The sequence below is a fragment of the Myxocyprinus asiaticus genome, chromosome 17 (assembly GCF_019703515.2).
Source record: "Myxocyprinus asiaticus isolate MX2 ecotype Aquarium Trade chromosome 17, UBuf_Myxa_2, whole genome shotgun sequence".
NCBI lineage: Eukaryota > Metazoa > Chordata > Actinopteri > Cypriniformes > Catostomidae > Myxocyprinus > Myxocyprinus asiaticus.
In genome coordinates this window covers 15,616,061-15,629,024 of record NC_059360.1, presented here as the reverse complement: position 1 = coordinate 15,629,024, position 12,964 = coordinate 15,616,061, and the positions used below count along the sequence as shown (strand labels likewise).

The 12,964-nt window shown below is 34.5% G+C and overlaps 1 protein-coding gene across 1 annotated transcript; it reads right to left on the bottom strand.

The window, feature by feature from the left end:
- Window positions 1-3,869: 3,869 nt before the first annotated feature.
- Window positions 3,870-8,040, bottom strand: LOC127454884 (charged multivesicular body protein 3-like). Its single transcript, XM_051722379.1, has 6 exons — window positions 7,886-8,040; window positions 7,550-7,610; window positions 7,169-7,348; window positions 5,016-5,137; window positions 4,827-4,941; window positions 3,870-4,604 (listed from the first exon to the last, which is right to left on the bottom strand). Exons 1-6 carry the CDS (start codon window positions 7,928-7,930, stop codon window positions 4,462-4,464), a joined length of 666 nt encoding a protein of 221 aa, XP_051578339.1. The 5' UTR covers window positions 7,931-8,040; the 3' UTR covers window positions 3,870-4,461.
- Between the last annotated feature and the right edge of the window lie 4,924 nt (window positions 8,041-12,964).

Sequence of the window (12,964 nt, the reverse complement as noted above, 5' to 3'; positions counted from 1 at the left end):
CTGATCGTTTGACAGACGCGTCAGCGCACGCGCTCTGATCTCTAGACATGTGCGTTACGGAGGATGACCATGAGAAAAATTCAGGAACATTTTCCCGTTATGTTACAAATAGAACGCAATGATACTTATCTTATTTAGGATTAAATACACCGTTTTAGTCACATAGAAAAATGGCCCAAAATTAAGGCAATGTCTCTTGCAGAACGAGGCGATGCAATAATAATAATAATAATAATAATAATAATAACAATAAAAAATAAAAATAAAACTGGTTGCTTGAGAGTGTTTACTGTGTATTTACACAAGTAGGCGATTCTCACGAAACCTGTCAAGAAAATGTCCTGTTCCTATTTAATCTAAAATCAAAAGAAACAAATACAAAACTGTTATACATACACTGTAACAAAATGTATGTACTTTTAACGGTAAAAGACTGTAAAAATGCTACAGAAATAAAACGTTAATTGATTAATGAATAGTAACTGTAAAATATACAGTAAAACATTTTTATATATATTTTAAGACAATACAGTAGTATTTTACAATAAAATGTTGTAAAAATGACATTTTTTTAGATGTAAAAAGTATGATTTTCTTGTATGATAAAAAAATTGACATTGTTTAACAAGAGAGTACATGTACTTTTTACAGTAAATTATTGTTAAAATTACATTAAAAAAACAATAATCGGGCGTTCCCACAATTCCCTGCATGATCCATCATATTTCATTATATTTTATGGGAATAGTTATGTTTCTTCTTGTTTTTAATATCAGTTATGTACATTGGGGTGTTCTGTGTTATATTTGATGTAGTTTAGTTAATGTTTATTGCATTATTTTAATTTCACATGTTACCCTGATGGTGTTTAGTGTTTGAGTATCTCTATATGTTTATTGGTCATTATCGTTATACTTTAAACGAGTCACTATTTATTTTTACGATGATTAACGATACATTAAAAAGTGAAAAGCAGATTTCTACAGTTTCAGAAAGTTAATATCAAGTTTATGACGTTTTTATTTTTACTTTAAATTTAACAGATTTTTTTTTTTTTTTTTTTTTACAGTGCCAGCGTGGTCATGTAAATTGCAAGTTTTAAATTGTCAAATTTACAGGTTGTTCTGTAAAGTTGTTTACATTTTTACTATATTTTTTTTTACATAATTATTCTGACAACCACAGCTGCCAGTTTTTCTTTTCTTTGTAAAAACAACATGATTTTATTTATTTATTTTTTGTTTATTTTTTACAGTACATATATGAAATGAAGACTATTTGGGGTCTATTAAGATTTTTTACTTTGTGACACTATTTTTGTGACAATTAGGTAGCATATTTTAGCTACTCCCATTTCTCCTAACCCATCATAGAAATAATCACTAAAATCTGCCTTTAATCTTTGCAGATTTGTAATTAAAAAGTATTTTAAAATCATTGTACAACTACATTTTATGACAGTTTTACCCCCAATTGTCATTACCGCAACATGAAAAAAAAATTATAATGAAAACGGATCATCGCTGAAAACAACTGTAATAGTACAAGTAAAACGTCCTCCGGATGCCTTGGTTGCAAGAATTGGGAAGTAAGTTATGCTTAAAGGGATAGTTCACCCAAAAAATACAATTCTCAAATCATTTACTCACCCTCATGCCATCAGATGTGTATGACTTTCATTCTTCTGCTGAACACAAAGATTTTTAGAAGAATATCTCAACTCTGTAGGCCCATACAATGCAAGTGAATGGTGACCAGATCTCTGAAAGTCCAAAAAGCACAAAAAGGCAGCTGTGACGAGGAGGAGGGCGGGGCTGTTAGGATGGACGCCTGGTGCTGAGTTACCGCAATCAGCCGGGAGAGGGATAAAGAGGAGCAGGAGATGCCAGTTCGGGAGAGAGAGGGAGGTACACACAGCCACTAAATGTGTGCATTCCACCTGTTGGACTGAAAAGTCAACAGAATGAGAGAGCACACAGAGCTTTGTGTGTGTTATAGTTTTGTTATGCTGAAAAGCAATTTTATGTTGTGTTGAATTAAAAGTCATTTGGGTGTAAACCCAGTTCCCGCTTCCTCCTTTACAATGAGCAAGAGACCTGTGTGCCACAGCAGCATAAAAGTAATCCACATGACTCCAGTGGTTAAATCCATGTCTTCAGAAGTGATATGATAGGTGTGCATGAGAAACAGATCAATATTTTTGAATATAAATCTCCACTTTCACTTCTTTTGTTTTTGGCGATGTATATTCTTTGTGCATTATGCCACCTACTGGGTATGGATTATATCCTGGTTTCTCTTGTAATGGCATTGTTATTACTGTTATAATTATGGTATTTAATTATAACATCATTTAATATGTGAAACATGGACACTTTATTGTGAAGTCTAACCAGTTTAATTGGCTGTGTTTCAAAATCTAATGAGGTGACTTCTTAGATAACATCTGTATCATATGATGTAAAAATGCTGTTTGGATTGACAGCACACATTATGTTGCCCAAAAGTGCTGTCCAGGTAGACAGACCAATAATTTTGCAATACACCTATTGTTAAAGCCAATGATGCTCTCTGAGAAAAATTATACAGGACAAAAAAAAAAAGAAACTATTCTACATAATCTATAGACAACAACCCAAACTGTAATCACTAGGCTATCTGTGGAAACCTTCCGATTTACCAAATCTATAGTAATAAGGGAAAATATATTTTTGTATTTCAGTTTGTCTTTCTAAAACCAAAAATAATGCTTCAACATTAGTGGCAAGTAACCTAGATTCACAGTCAAAAGATACTCAGAATATCTGGTTTCCTCACACAAAACCGTGGATGAGTGGAGAGGGAGGGGTTGAAAGGGAGACAAATTGAGATACGAAAAGAAAAAAAAATGTCAATTGAATCCCAATAGACAAGATGCCAACCCTCCCTTTACCTCTTAAGCAGTCTATGGAGTGTATTCTCTGTGCTGTTTATTATTTTGTGATATGAGATCTTTACTTATGAACTCTCTTTAAAGCAAATAACATTGCAAGAGATCATTGGCTCTCTGAATGTACTAAAATATCCCATTTTGGTTCGTAAAAATGTATTAGTATTAACATATTTTTCACCATGTACAAAACAAATGTTTGTGCACATGTGAACTTTTTCACAACAGCAAAGGTCTGAAATGAAGCAAAATAATCCCTTTGGTTCATTCAAGAGATTATAAATGATTAGACACAACAAACTGAGTCTGGATCTGTACACTACTTGTTGTTAACTCCAGAGTCCACAATGTACATGAAATACCCAGATCTTGATTTCGCCATGTCATAATAAAAACTAATTATGTCACATTGCACTCATTTCTCTCTCTCTCTCTCTCTCTTCTCTGTCGGAGTGCAATTGTTTCTTATTTAGGCATGTTAGAATTATAGCAAACACACACTATTCTCTAAACTTAAAGTATTGGATAGCACTGGCTGAAGAAACAAAAAGCCATGTGTAAAATAACACGTTTCTATACAACCTTGTAGCTATTATAGTGTTAAACAACTGATGTGCTTTTATATGCAGTTGAATTGACAGCCATTTACATCATCAGGGAGTATCCAGGAAAACATTGAGCATTTCTTTCACCTGAATAGCAAAAGCATAATAAAAGTGGATTTGAACAATAACAGGCAGAAGTCCAACTTGCGTAGAAACATAATAGAAAAATAGACATAGTGGGATCAGTTCATTCAGGTTTGATACACCTGGTGTGGGCCTGGCCAGCTTTAAAAGCCAGCCAGTTACCGTGCACAACTATTGCTTTATTCCTATTCATAGCTATTTGAACCACACTGCATTTATAATGGAGTGTTTACTTACAAAACAACAATGCAACCCGTTATCAATATTTTTATATTCAGTATTTGTACAAGATTTACAAGTAATGGCATCCATGAATTTGTGCTACTTAGTAAAACCAATTTACCAGATATAGGAAACAACTATTCACTTAAGTAAGAGGCCTGAGAAAAAAAAAAAATCCACATTTGACAAGAGAAACAAAACGACCTGGACCAACACCAATATAACACACCACTGCACAACAGATCCTTGGACAAGCTGTTCAGCTATAGGCATAGATTTTAAACCGGTGGAATTTAAATATCTGTAAACAAAATGGCCTTAAAAAGTCAATGAGCTGAAATATGCATCCAGATGCTACCACATTTGTGTATTTAACATTACTATTCATAACATATGTTGTTTTTATCCATTCTATCAAATAAAGAGTCAGCTTTTCTATTCAATATCCTCCTCAATATACATTAATTCATTTTTTTGTGCAGTTTTTAGCCCTAAAATGAATGTGCCAAAGTGCCAGATGTCTTTATAGGTACAATTCGTACAAAAAAAAACCACAGAAGAAATAAGCGATGGGGCTGTTGTCTATGCCTACAGAGCTTGAGGGTGAAGAATAAAGGACTTTTAGCTTCTCAGTGCTGCTAGCCTGGACTGCATCTCCTCAATATCTTCTTCTTCTTCTTCATCTTCTGAGGCTGCCATGGCCCCAGGTGGCTCCATTTCAGGCAGGGCATCTGTGACTTTGCTGGGAGCTTTTCCAAGAGCACCTATTATAGAGCAAAGGCAAAAACCTAGGCATCATTTTGGAGTCTCAAACAGCTTAAAGATTATTATTACATAGTTTATACATGTGTAGTAGGGTTGAATCGAATTAAACCTTGAGGTGTCTAAAAATTTGTAGTACCAATATTTTTTGTGCCGTTACTGAAGCATTGCTATAATAGGAAATGGCTTTCCACATTGTAGGTGTGGATTACATGGTCCCTTACCGGCTGTGATTTCAAAGAGGATCTTGTCCACCTCTGCCTCTGCTGCTTCCTCCATCTCCTCCTCATCGTCCATACCCTCCATTGTATCCTCCAGCATCTCCTCGATGATACCGGCCTGTATAATATCAGTGCTTAACATTAGATATGTACCCTTCACTATTTGAAGAAGTGTTGATTTAAGTGTCTGACCTTCATCATCTCTTTTGAGAGTTCTCTCATGGTGGCTTGAATCTCTGGGATTTTAACCAGGCTTTGCATGGCTTTCATGACCTCTGTGCTTTTCTGCATGGCCCCAACCACTCTTAGTACAGCTGTAAGAGGACACACACAGGGTAGAGTTAATCGCCAGTGCCCAATAACTTTAGAAGGAACCGAATAGTCCGACCCTTGCTGATGTAAGTGACATGACATACAAACGGTCCACACAAGGAAACATCTGCCATGACCCATGCATCTTCTAACAATTTTTACTTTCTCATCATATGATCTATTTATGATCTAAATCTAATAAGTTAAATAGGATGAAGTTTTTTACCCTCCAAAATGCCATGTGGCAACACATATTTAGAATATTTTTGCCATTAAACCACTAAAACAAATATATTATATAATAAAATAATGATGTGCCTCCTTAATGTTTGCATGTATGATGCTGCAAGTGACCAAACATCGTTTCATTGCAGGAAAGTGATATTTATGGTTAGTAAATGTTCTAAATTTATTCACATATTGGCAGATGTGGAAACAAGTTAATTTTGGACCCTGGATACACGTATATATATTAAAGGAATATTCCGGGTTCAATACAATCGACAGCATTTGTGCCATAATGTTGACTACCACAAAAATTATTTTCGACTTGTCCTCCTTTTCTTTAAAAAAGCAAAAATCGGGGTTACACTGATGCATTTACAATGGAAGTGAATGGAGGCCAATCCGTAAACGTTAAAACACTCATTATTTCAAAAGACTTAAACAATATGTGTGTTAACATGATTTTAGTTCGATAAGATCGCTTACTAGCCATTTTTATATGTTTGTTGCCATAATGATGTAATGTCAACAAACCCTAAAGCCTTAAAATTACTGTACAAACAATTTTACAGCTCAAATAATACATGAGTTTTAACAAAAGAATTAATGTAAGTGCTTTTATAAATTTATAAGCTTCACATTTCTGACTTTAAACCCTTCAAACACTGGCCCCATTCACTTCCATTGTAAGTGCCTCACTGTAACTACAATTTTTGCTTTTTTTTTATTTTTTAAAGAAAATGAGGAACGAGTCAAAATGATTTTTTATGGTAATTATGCCACAAATGCTGTCGATTGAGCTTAAATTGTATTTAACCCTGAATATTCCTTTAAGGTTAATCTGGGTTGTTTAAATTAAGTGGCCCTTAAATGTGATTTAAGCAGTGCTGCGTAGTAACGGATTACATGTAGTCTGGATTATGTAATCAGATTACAAAAAACAAGTACTTGTAATTAGATTAAATTACATTTTAAAATACTCATAATTGGACTACAGTTACTTTATTATAGATTACATGATTACATATTAACCAGGCATTGGCATCATTTTCATATCAATATCATCATATTCTTAACCCGAAGCGCAATAGTCTCACAGATGAAAATTTTGAGCATGTGCTACTTTTATGTTACAACAGTAAGATTTTGCTCTTTTAGAATATTCTTGCTTTGGAATAGGCAATGGACTTTCAGTAAGCAGTAAAAGTGTTTTTAGATGAAAGCTTTGTCCAACGTCGTTGCTGTTGATTCGTTTGTTGATTCATTCATTTTCGTTCATTTTATGATTGCTTTATGTTGATTTCCCCTGTAATGTTCGCAATGCTGCTATTGCTGCTGCTATTGCTTTATGCACTTAAAATGAACTTGATGTCTCAGTGTTTTGAATTATAAACTTTGGCCATGCACTGTCATTGCTGTTAGATTTAATGTTTATTTCATTCATGTAATGTTTAATGCACTTTTTAAAAATGAGGCTCTTTTTGTTAGTTATACAGAATGGAATACATTTTCTTCCTCTTTAAACTTTTATGGTAAAATGATTATCCCACTCAAATGCATGTGACATAAATAAAATAGAATTAGGTTGAAAGTAATCGGATTTGATTAATCCATGAGATTACGTTACTGATTGCATTTTTTGTCAAGTAATCCACCCAGCACTGGACTTAAGTGACAAATGCAATACCCAAATAACGTAAAATATTGTAAAATACATTAAACAACACTGCTATCACTTTAATTGTTTCATGTCATCTGTCAATTTAAGTTTACTGTGTGGCTGGTCATCAAATGAAACCTGTACTCACACAATTGATTCTTCATACTGAGAAGCACAGAGTTCATTTGGGCTTTTGAGGCGTACAGCTTGTTGATAGCTTTCTTTGATTGAATCATCTCTTTGGCGAGAATGATGCAGACATCCTTCTGTCCCTTCTTAGCGGCATCTTTGATGGATCTCTTCACCTTCTCTTCTTCCCTTTGAATATCTTCATAAAAATCATAAAACATACCATTACAACTTATGTAAGCACACTTATTATAAACAATTTTATCATTAAATATTTTATAATTACAGTATCAGAATAGGTTGCAATTAATCAAAAAATTCCTTTGAGATAAAAAAAAAATTATTTGACGTCTTTGAGTAGACAATAGGAATATGTGTATTGGATGTATTATGAGCTCACCTCGGATTTGTCTGTCAATAACCCTCATTTCTTTCCTGATTTTCAGGGACCATTCATTGATCTGTGTAAAAGACAAACAAAAACATGTAAGGCAGGCTATCTATTGTAGATAGATTTTTCTAAATGTGGTTTCCATAACCCACAGAATTAAGAGTAACTTTATAGTGAGTTGTTTAATTTAGTTTAAGCAATTACTAAAGGCATTACGCAATGAGCAAGAGGCCAACTAATATGACGAGAAACAAGCTACTTGAAGGCCTGCTATTATTTACAATATAACATTTATTGAAAAACCGTTCACTCCCGTCACCCAAAACAAACGATGTATTAACTTACAAGGTCTTTCGGTGGTTTCTCTTGTGTCTTTCCAAAAAGCCCCATTTTAAACCTCTAAGTTAGCAGGTTAAACAGCGAAGGGCTAGATCAAAACAGTGCATTACAAGCCCACTTCCTCATTCCAATCGTATGATAATAGTTCAATTTCATAATAAAAGTCATTTGATCATTTTAGCCGAGAAGTGCTACGACACGAGTCACGGCACACATACTGTAGTGGCCAAAAATATTGGCACCCTTGGTAAACATGCGCAAAGAAAGCTGTGGAAATAAATCGGCATTGTTCATCCTTTTGATCTTTCATTCAAAAAATGCAAAACAAATCTACCTTTAACTGAAGTAAAACAATTGAAACAGGGGAAATATCTCGTTATTAAATACATTTTATTTTCCTCCAAAACGCATAGGCCATAATTATTGGCACCCTTTTATTCCATACTTTGTGCAACCTTCCTTTGCAAAGATAACAGCTCCGAGTCTTCTCTTATAATGTCTAATGAGGTTGGAGAAGGAAAAACCTGGCAAGGGATCTGAGACCATTCCTCCATACAGAACCTCTCCAGATCCTTCAAATTCTGAGGTCCATGCTGGTGGACTCTCCTCTTCAGTTCACCCCACAGGTTTTCTATGGGGTTCAGGTCAGGAGACTGGGATGGACATGGCAAAACCATGATTTTGTGGTCATTTTGATGTGTTTTGGATCATTGTCCTGCTGGAAGTTCCAACCAAGGCCCATTGTAAGCTTTCTGGCAGAGGCAGTCAGGTTTAGATTTTTATATGTTGGTATTTGATAGAGTCCATGATGCCATGTATCCGAACAAGATGTCCAGGACAGCCCCACAACATTAAAGATCCAGCACCATATTTAACTGTGGGCATTGGGTACTTCTTCATCTCTGTGTGCGCCAAACCCATCTCTTGTGTTTGCTGTCAAAAAGCTCTTTTTTTGTTTCATCTGACCATAGAACCCGGTCACATTTGGAGTTCCAGTAGTGTCTGGCAAACTGAAGACGCTTAAGTTTGTTGTTGGATGAGAGCAGAGGCTTTTTTTTTCTTGAAAGCCTCCCAAACAACTTGTGGTGATGTAGGTGATGTCTGATATTTTTTTGAGACTTTCTGACCCCAAGACCCAACTAATTTCTGCAATTCTCCAGCTGTGATCCTTGGAGATTCTTTGGCCACTCTAACCATCCTCCTCACTGTGCGTGGAGAAAATATAGACACACGTCCTTTTCCAGGCTGATTCGTAACATCTAAGGTTGATTGGAACTTCTTAATTATTGCCCTGATGGTGGAAATGAGCATTTTCAATGCTTTAGCTATTTTCTTATAGCCACTTCTCATTTTGTGAAGCTCAACAACCTTCTGCCGCACATCAGAACTATTTTCTTTAGTCTAACCCATTGTGATGGATGACTAAGGGAATTTAGCCTGTGTGTTACCTCATATTTATACCCCTGTGAAACAGGAAGTCATGGCTGAACAATTTCATGTTCCTAGTCACCCAGGTGCACTAAAAAATTTAAAATATGAATGAGAATATACTTCAGATATATTTTACTCATAAGAATTTCTAGGGGTGCCAGTAATTGTGGCAAATGTGTTTTGGAGAAAAATATTTATTTAATAATGAGATATTTCACCTGTTTCAATTGTTTTACTTCAATTAAAAGTTAGATTTTTGTGAATTTTTTGAATGAAAGCTCAAAAGGATAAACAATGCAGATTTTTTTTCATAGCCAAGGGTGCCAATAGTTTTGGCCACTACTGTACATGACACACGACATCTGGCATCCCAGATGTGTCTGACTTTCTTTCTTCTGCTAAACACAAATTAAGATTTTTAGAAGAATATTTTAGCTCTGTAGTTACATACATTGCAAATGAATGGTGACCAAAACTTTGAAGCTCCAAAAAGCACATAAAGGCAGCATAAAAGACTCCAGTGGTTTAATCCATGTCTTCTGAAGCAATCTAATCGATTTTGAGTGACAACAGACCAAAATGTAACTCATTTTTATCATCAACATCTTGCCAATACAGTCTCTAGGCACGATTATGATTTCAAGCTCGATTACACTTCCTAGCGCTTGACATAAGCAGAGCGCTAGATGGCGCTAGGAAGTGTAATCATGGCCGTAACCAGCTATGAGGTCACGGAGGTCCAGACCTCTTAATCAAAAATAAATGTTGATGCTATGTACAACTGAATAAAAAAATAAGCTGTTGAAAACTCCTTTGAATGTCTTCATGCATGTATAATTTAGTTTAGACAGTTGGATGGATTCTTTAGTGTCCGCAGATACTACAAGAGTGTGACGAAATGGCGCTACCTGAAGCTGCACATTTGCCGGGCAGAGCAGAGTAAAAGCGGGACCGTCCTGATGAATGAATTGGACACAGAATTCTCTGTTATAAACCCATCTGATATGAGACACTTAAAGGCTCTGTGCTGAAGCTAGTTGAAACCAGGTTAAACAGCCCATCATATTCAACTACAGTGACGAGGTAAACAGGAAAACATTGTTCCATTCACAACGGTAATTACAGGCTTTTCATTCCACAAATCAGCACCCTTATAGAAATATACCTGACAGTTATTGTAGTAACATTAACTGTAGTAGTAACTATGGTATTTTGTCAGAAATAGTGTGTATATTTATAATAAATGTTAATAAAAACTTTATATTATTAGCCCACAAAAATATTAAATATTGTATATTAGGGCAATAAAAGTCACTTTTATGGAGGTTGTTTTTAGTATTTCTACATGTGTATAGGATATTGTTTTTCATTACAAATTCTATTTTTTTATTATTATTTTTTTTTTTTACAAATCATAATTACATCTAACCATGGTGATTTCTTTTTTTTTTTTTTTTTTTAACCTGTGATTATCATGAGCCTACTAATACCATAGTTAAACACTGGATACAATGGTGAATATTCATAAAGGCAACTACAAAGCAGAATTTAACAAAAGCCTGGACACTCATGAATCAAGGATGAAGTTATGACTATTTCTCACTCTTTACAGTGACACCTAGTGGTGTGGATGCAGCATCATTTAAAATCATTGTAGAAATTCACTATTCACATTCAACCATGATTAATTTAATCCAAGAGTGAAAGTGTCCAAGAACAAGATGGTTACTAAGATTATGTGAGTAGTATTCAGCTGGTCATGTGATTCTAACATGGCAGCCCCCATGCATGAGGGGACCCTCTTCATGTAGAATAAAACAGCTTTTATAAGGTTACTGATATGACTAGAGTCCTCATCTCATGTGAGTGCTCATGATTTTAAACATATGTTTCAGAATTATAATTTATTTCTTCAGGAGTAAAACTTTTTTAAAGGGGAAAAAATTACTGAGTGTACCTTTAAATAATTAAGAGTCTGGCTAAAGGAAAACAATTAATTGTTTTGGATAATATTAATATGTAACGGAGTTAACATAGCCCAAGATAAATTCGTTGTTAAATAACTTTTGCTGATTTTTCTGTAGTTAATATGTGTAAATTTCGCTGCCAACTCAAAATCAATGCTTTTTTGTCAAATGTGCATTTCTATGTGCCAAAAATTCTGTATTAATATTGTTAACTGCATTTGCGAATAAAAAATAATTTCAGTATTATTATTGGAGCCTGTCCTTTAATTTTTATATTGAATTTGTATGTATAGAATAAGTTGCGTTTGTAGGTGTAATTTTGGTAAAAGCCTTGACACCTCACTGTGGACCTAACAAATTTTCAAACCCTAGTGACGGCCCTGGGTGTAATCGAGCTTGAAATCATGGTCGCCAAGGAGACTGCAGATGTCAAAATTTATAGAGAAATAAAAAGTTATATTTTGGTCTGTTCTCACCCAAAACCAACTGGATCCAGTCATATGGATTACCTTTCCATGGCTTTTATGTGCTTTTTGAAGCTCAAAATTTTGGTCACCATTCACTTGCATTGTTTGGACCTACAGAGCTGAGATAGTCTTATAAAAATCTTCGTATGTGTCCTACAGAAGAAAGAAAGTCATACACATCTGGGATGGCCTGAAAGTGAGTGAATAATTGATAATGAGAGAATTTACATTTTTGGGTGAACTATCCCTTTTAATACATGTTTTGTGCTTCATTGAAACTTAATTGTTATTGTAACATTGATGATAATTTATAGCAAGTTTTTTTGAATTATTAACATATATTCAATTATTGTTGTTAATCTTTATACAATATATGCTGCCAAAAGTCACCCAAATTGAGACAATTTTATACTGTAAAATAGAAGCTAAAACTAAAATAGTTTAAAAAAACTTGCAATTTAAAAGTGCATTTTAATAACATGGCTGCCTCAATAGATTTTTTTTAAAAAAATTTTTATAAATAGTATAGTAAAATGTGCAAAACAATAGTAAAGTGAACAGTGAACATTACAAATTAAGCCAAATACCTTTTGTGTTTTTCTTCTCAGAATTCTTCCCAATGTGTGCTGCTCTGTGTTTTCACCGGCTATAGAAATTAAGCTTTTGAACCAAAAGAGTGCAGAGGTCCCCTTTGACAGAGCCGCTCTTTCACATGCATCAGGCTTTGAACACTGGAAGTGAAATACTGATTCTTTTACACAGAGACTAGAAATGAACCGCAGCTAATCTGCAAAAACAGAATTTTAGCCTCCTTTTGGCAAAATAAAGCTTTACAGTTTTACAGATTTAGGCTACAGTTACTATTTCATGTAATTTCATTTCATAAAGTGATCTGATGAAAAGATAATTTCAGTGAAATTAATATTCACTGAGCAAAAACATTCACTAAAAACTGGTGTAAAATTAAAGAAATAGGCTGCATAAAAATAGAAAGGTGTATTATTTATTATTATTATTATTACTAGTATTATTATTAATACTACTGCATCCAATGATGGACCCCTGATTAAGGGCCCATCCATTCTCATATGTAGTTCACTGCACGGTCATTCCCAGTGACGCCAGGTTCTAGATTTTTCGTTCTTATCTGGGAAGCTGCACCAATCGCACTGCAGTTTCGTGTCCAGTAGCCAATCAGAGCCGCCAGGGGGCGGGGTTTG

Bases quoted from the DNA above. Each gene is read 5' to 3' on its own strand.
- LOC127454884 (XM_051722379.1), bottom strand. From the start codon at position 7,930: ATGGGGCTTTTTGGAAAGACACAAGAGAAACCACCGAAAGACCTT. The intron at 7,349-7,549 runs GTGAGCTCATAA...ATTTTTATGAAG, and splicing joins TATTGACAGACAAATCCGAG to ATATTCAAAGGGAAGAAGAG. The intron at 5,138-7,168 runs GTGAGTACAGGT...GTCCTCTTACAG, and splicing joins CAGTATGAAGAATCAATTGT to CTGTACTAAGAGTGGTTGGG.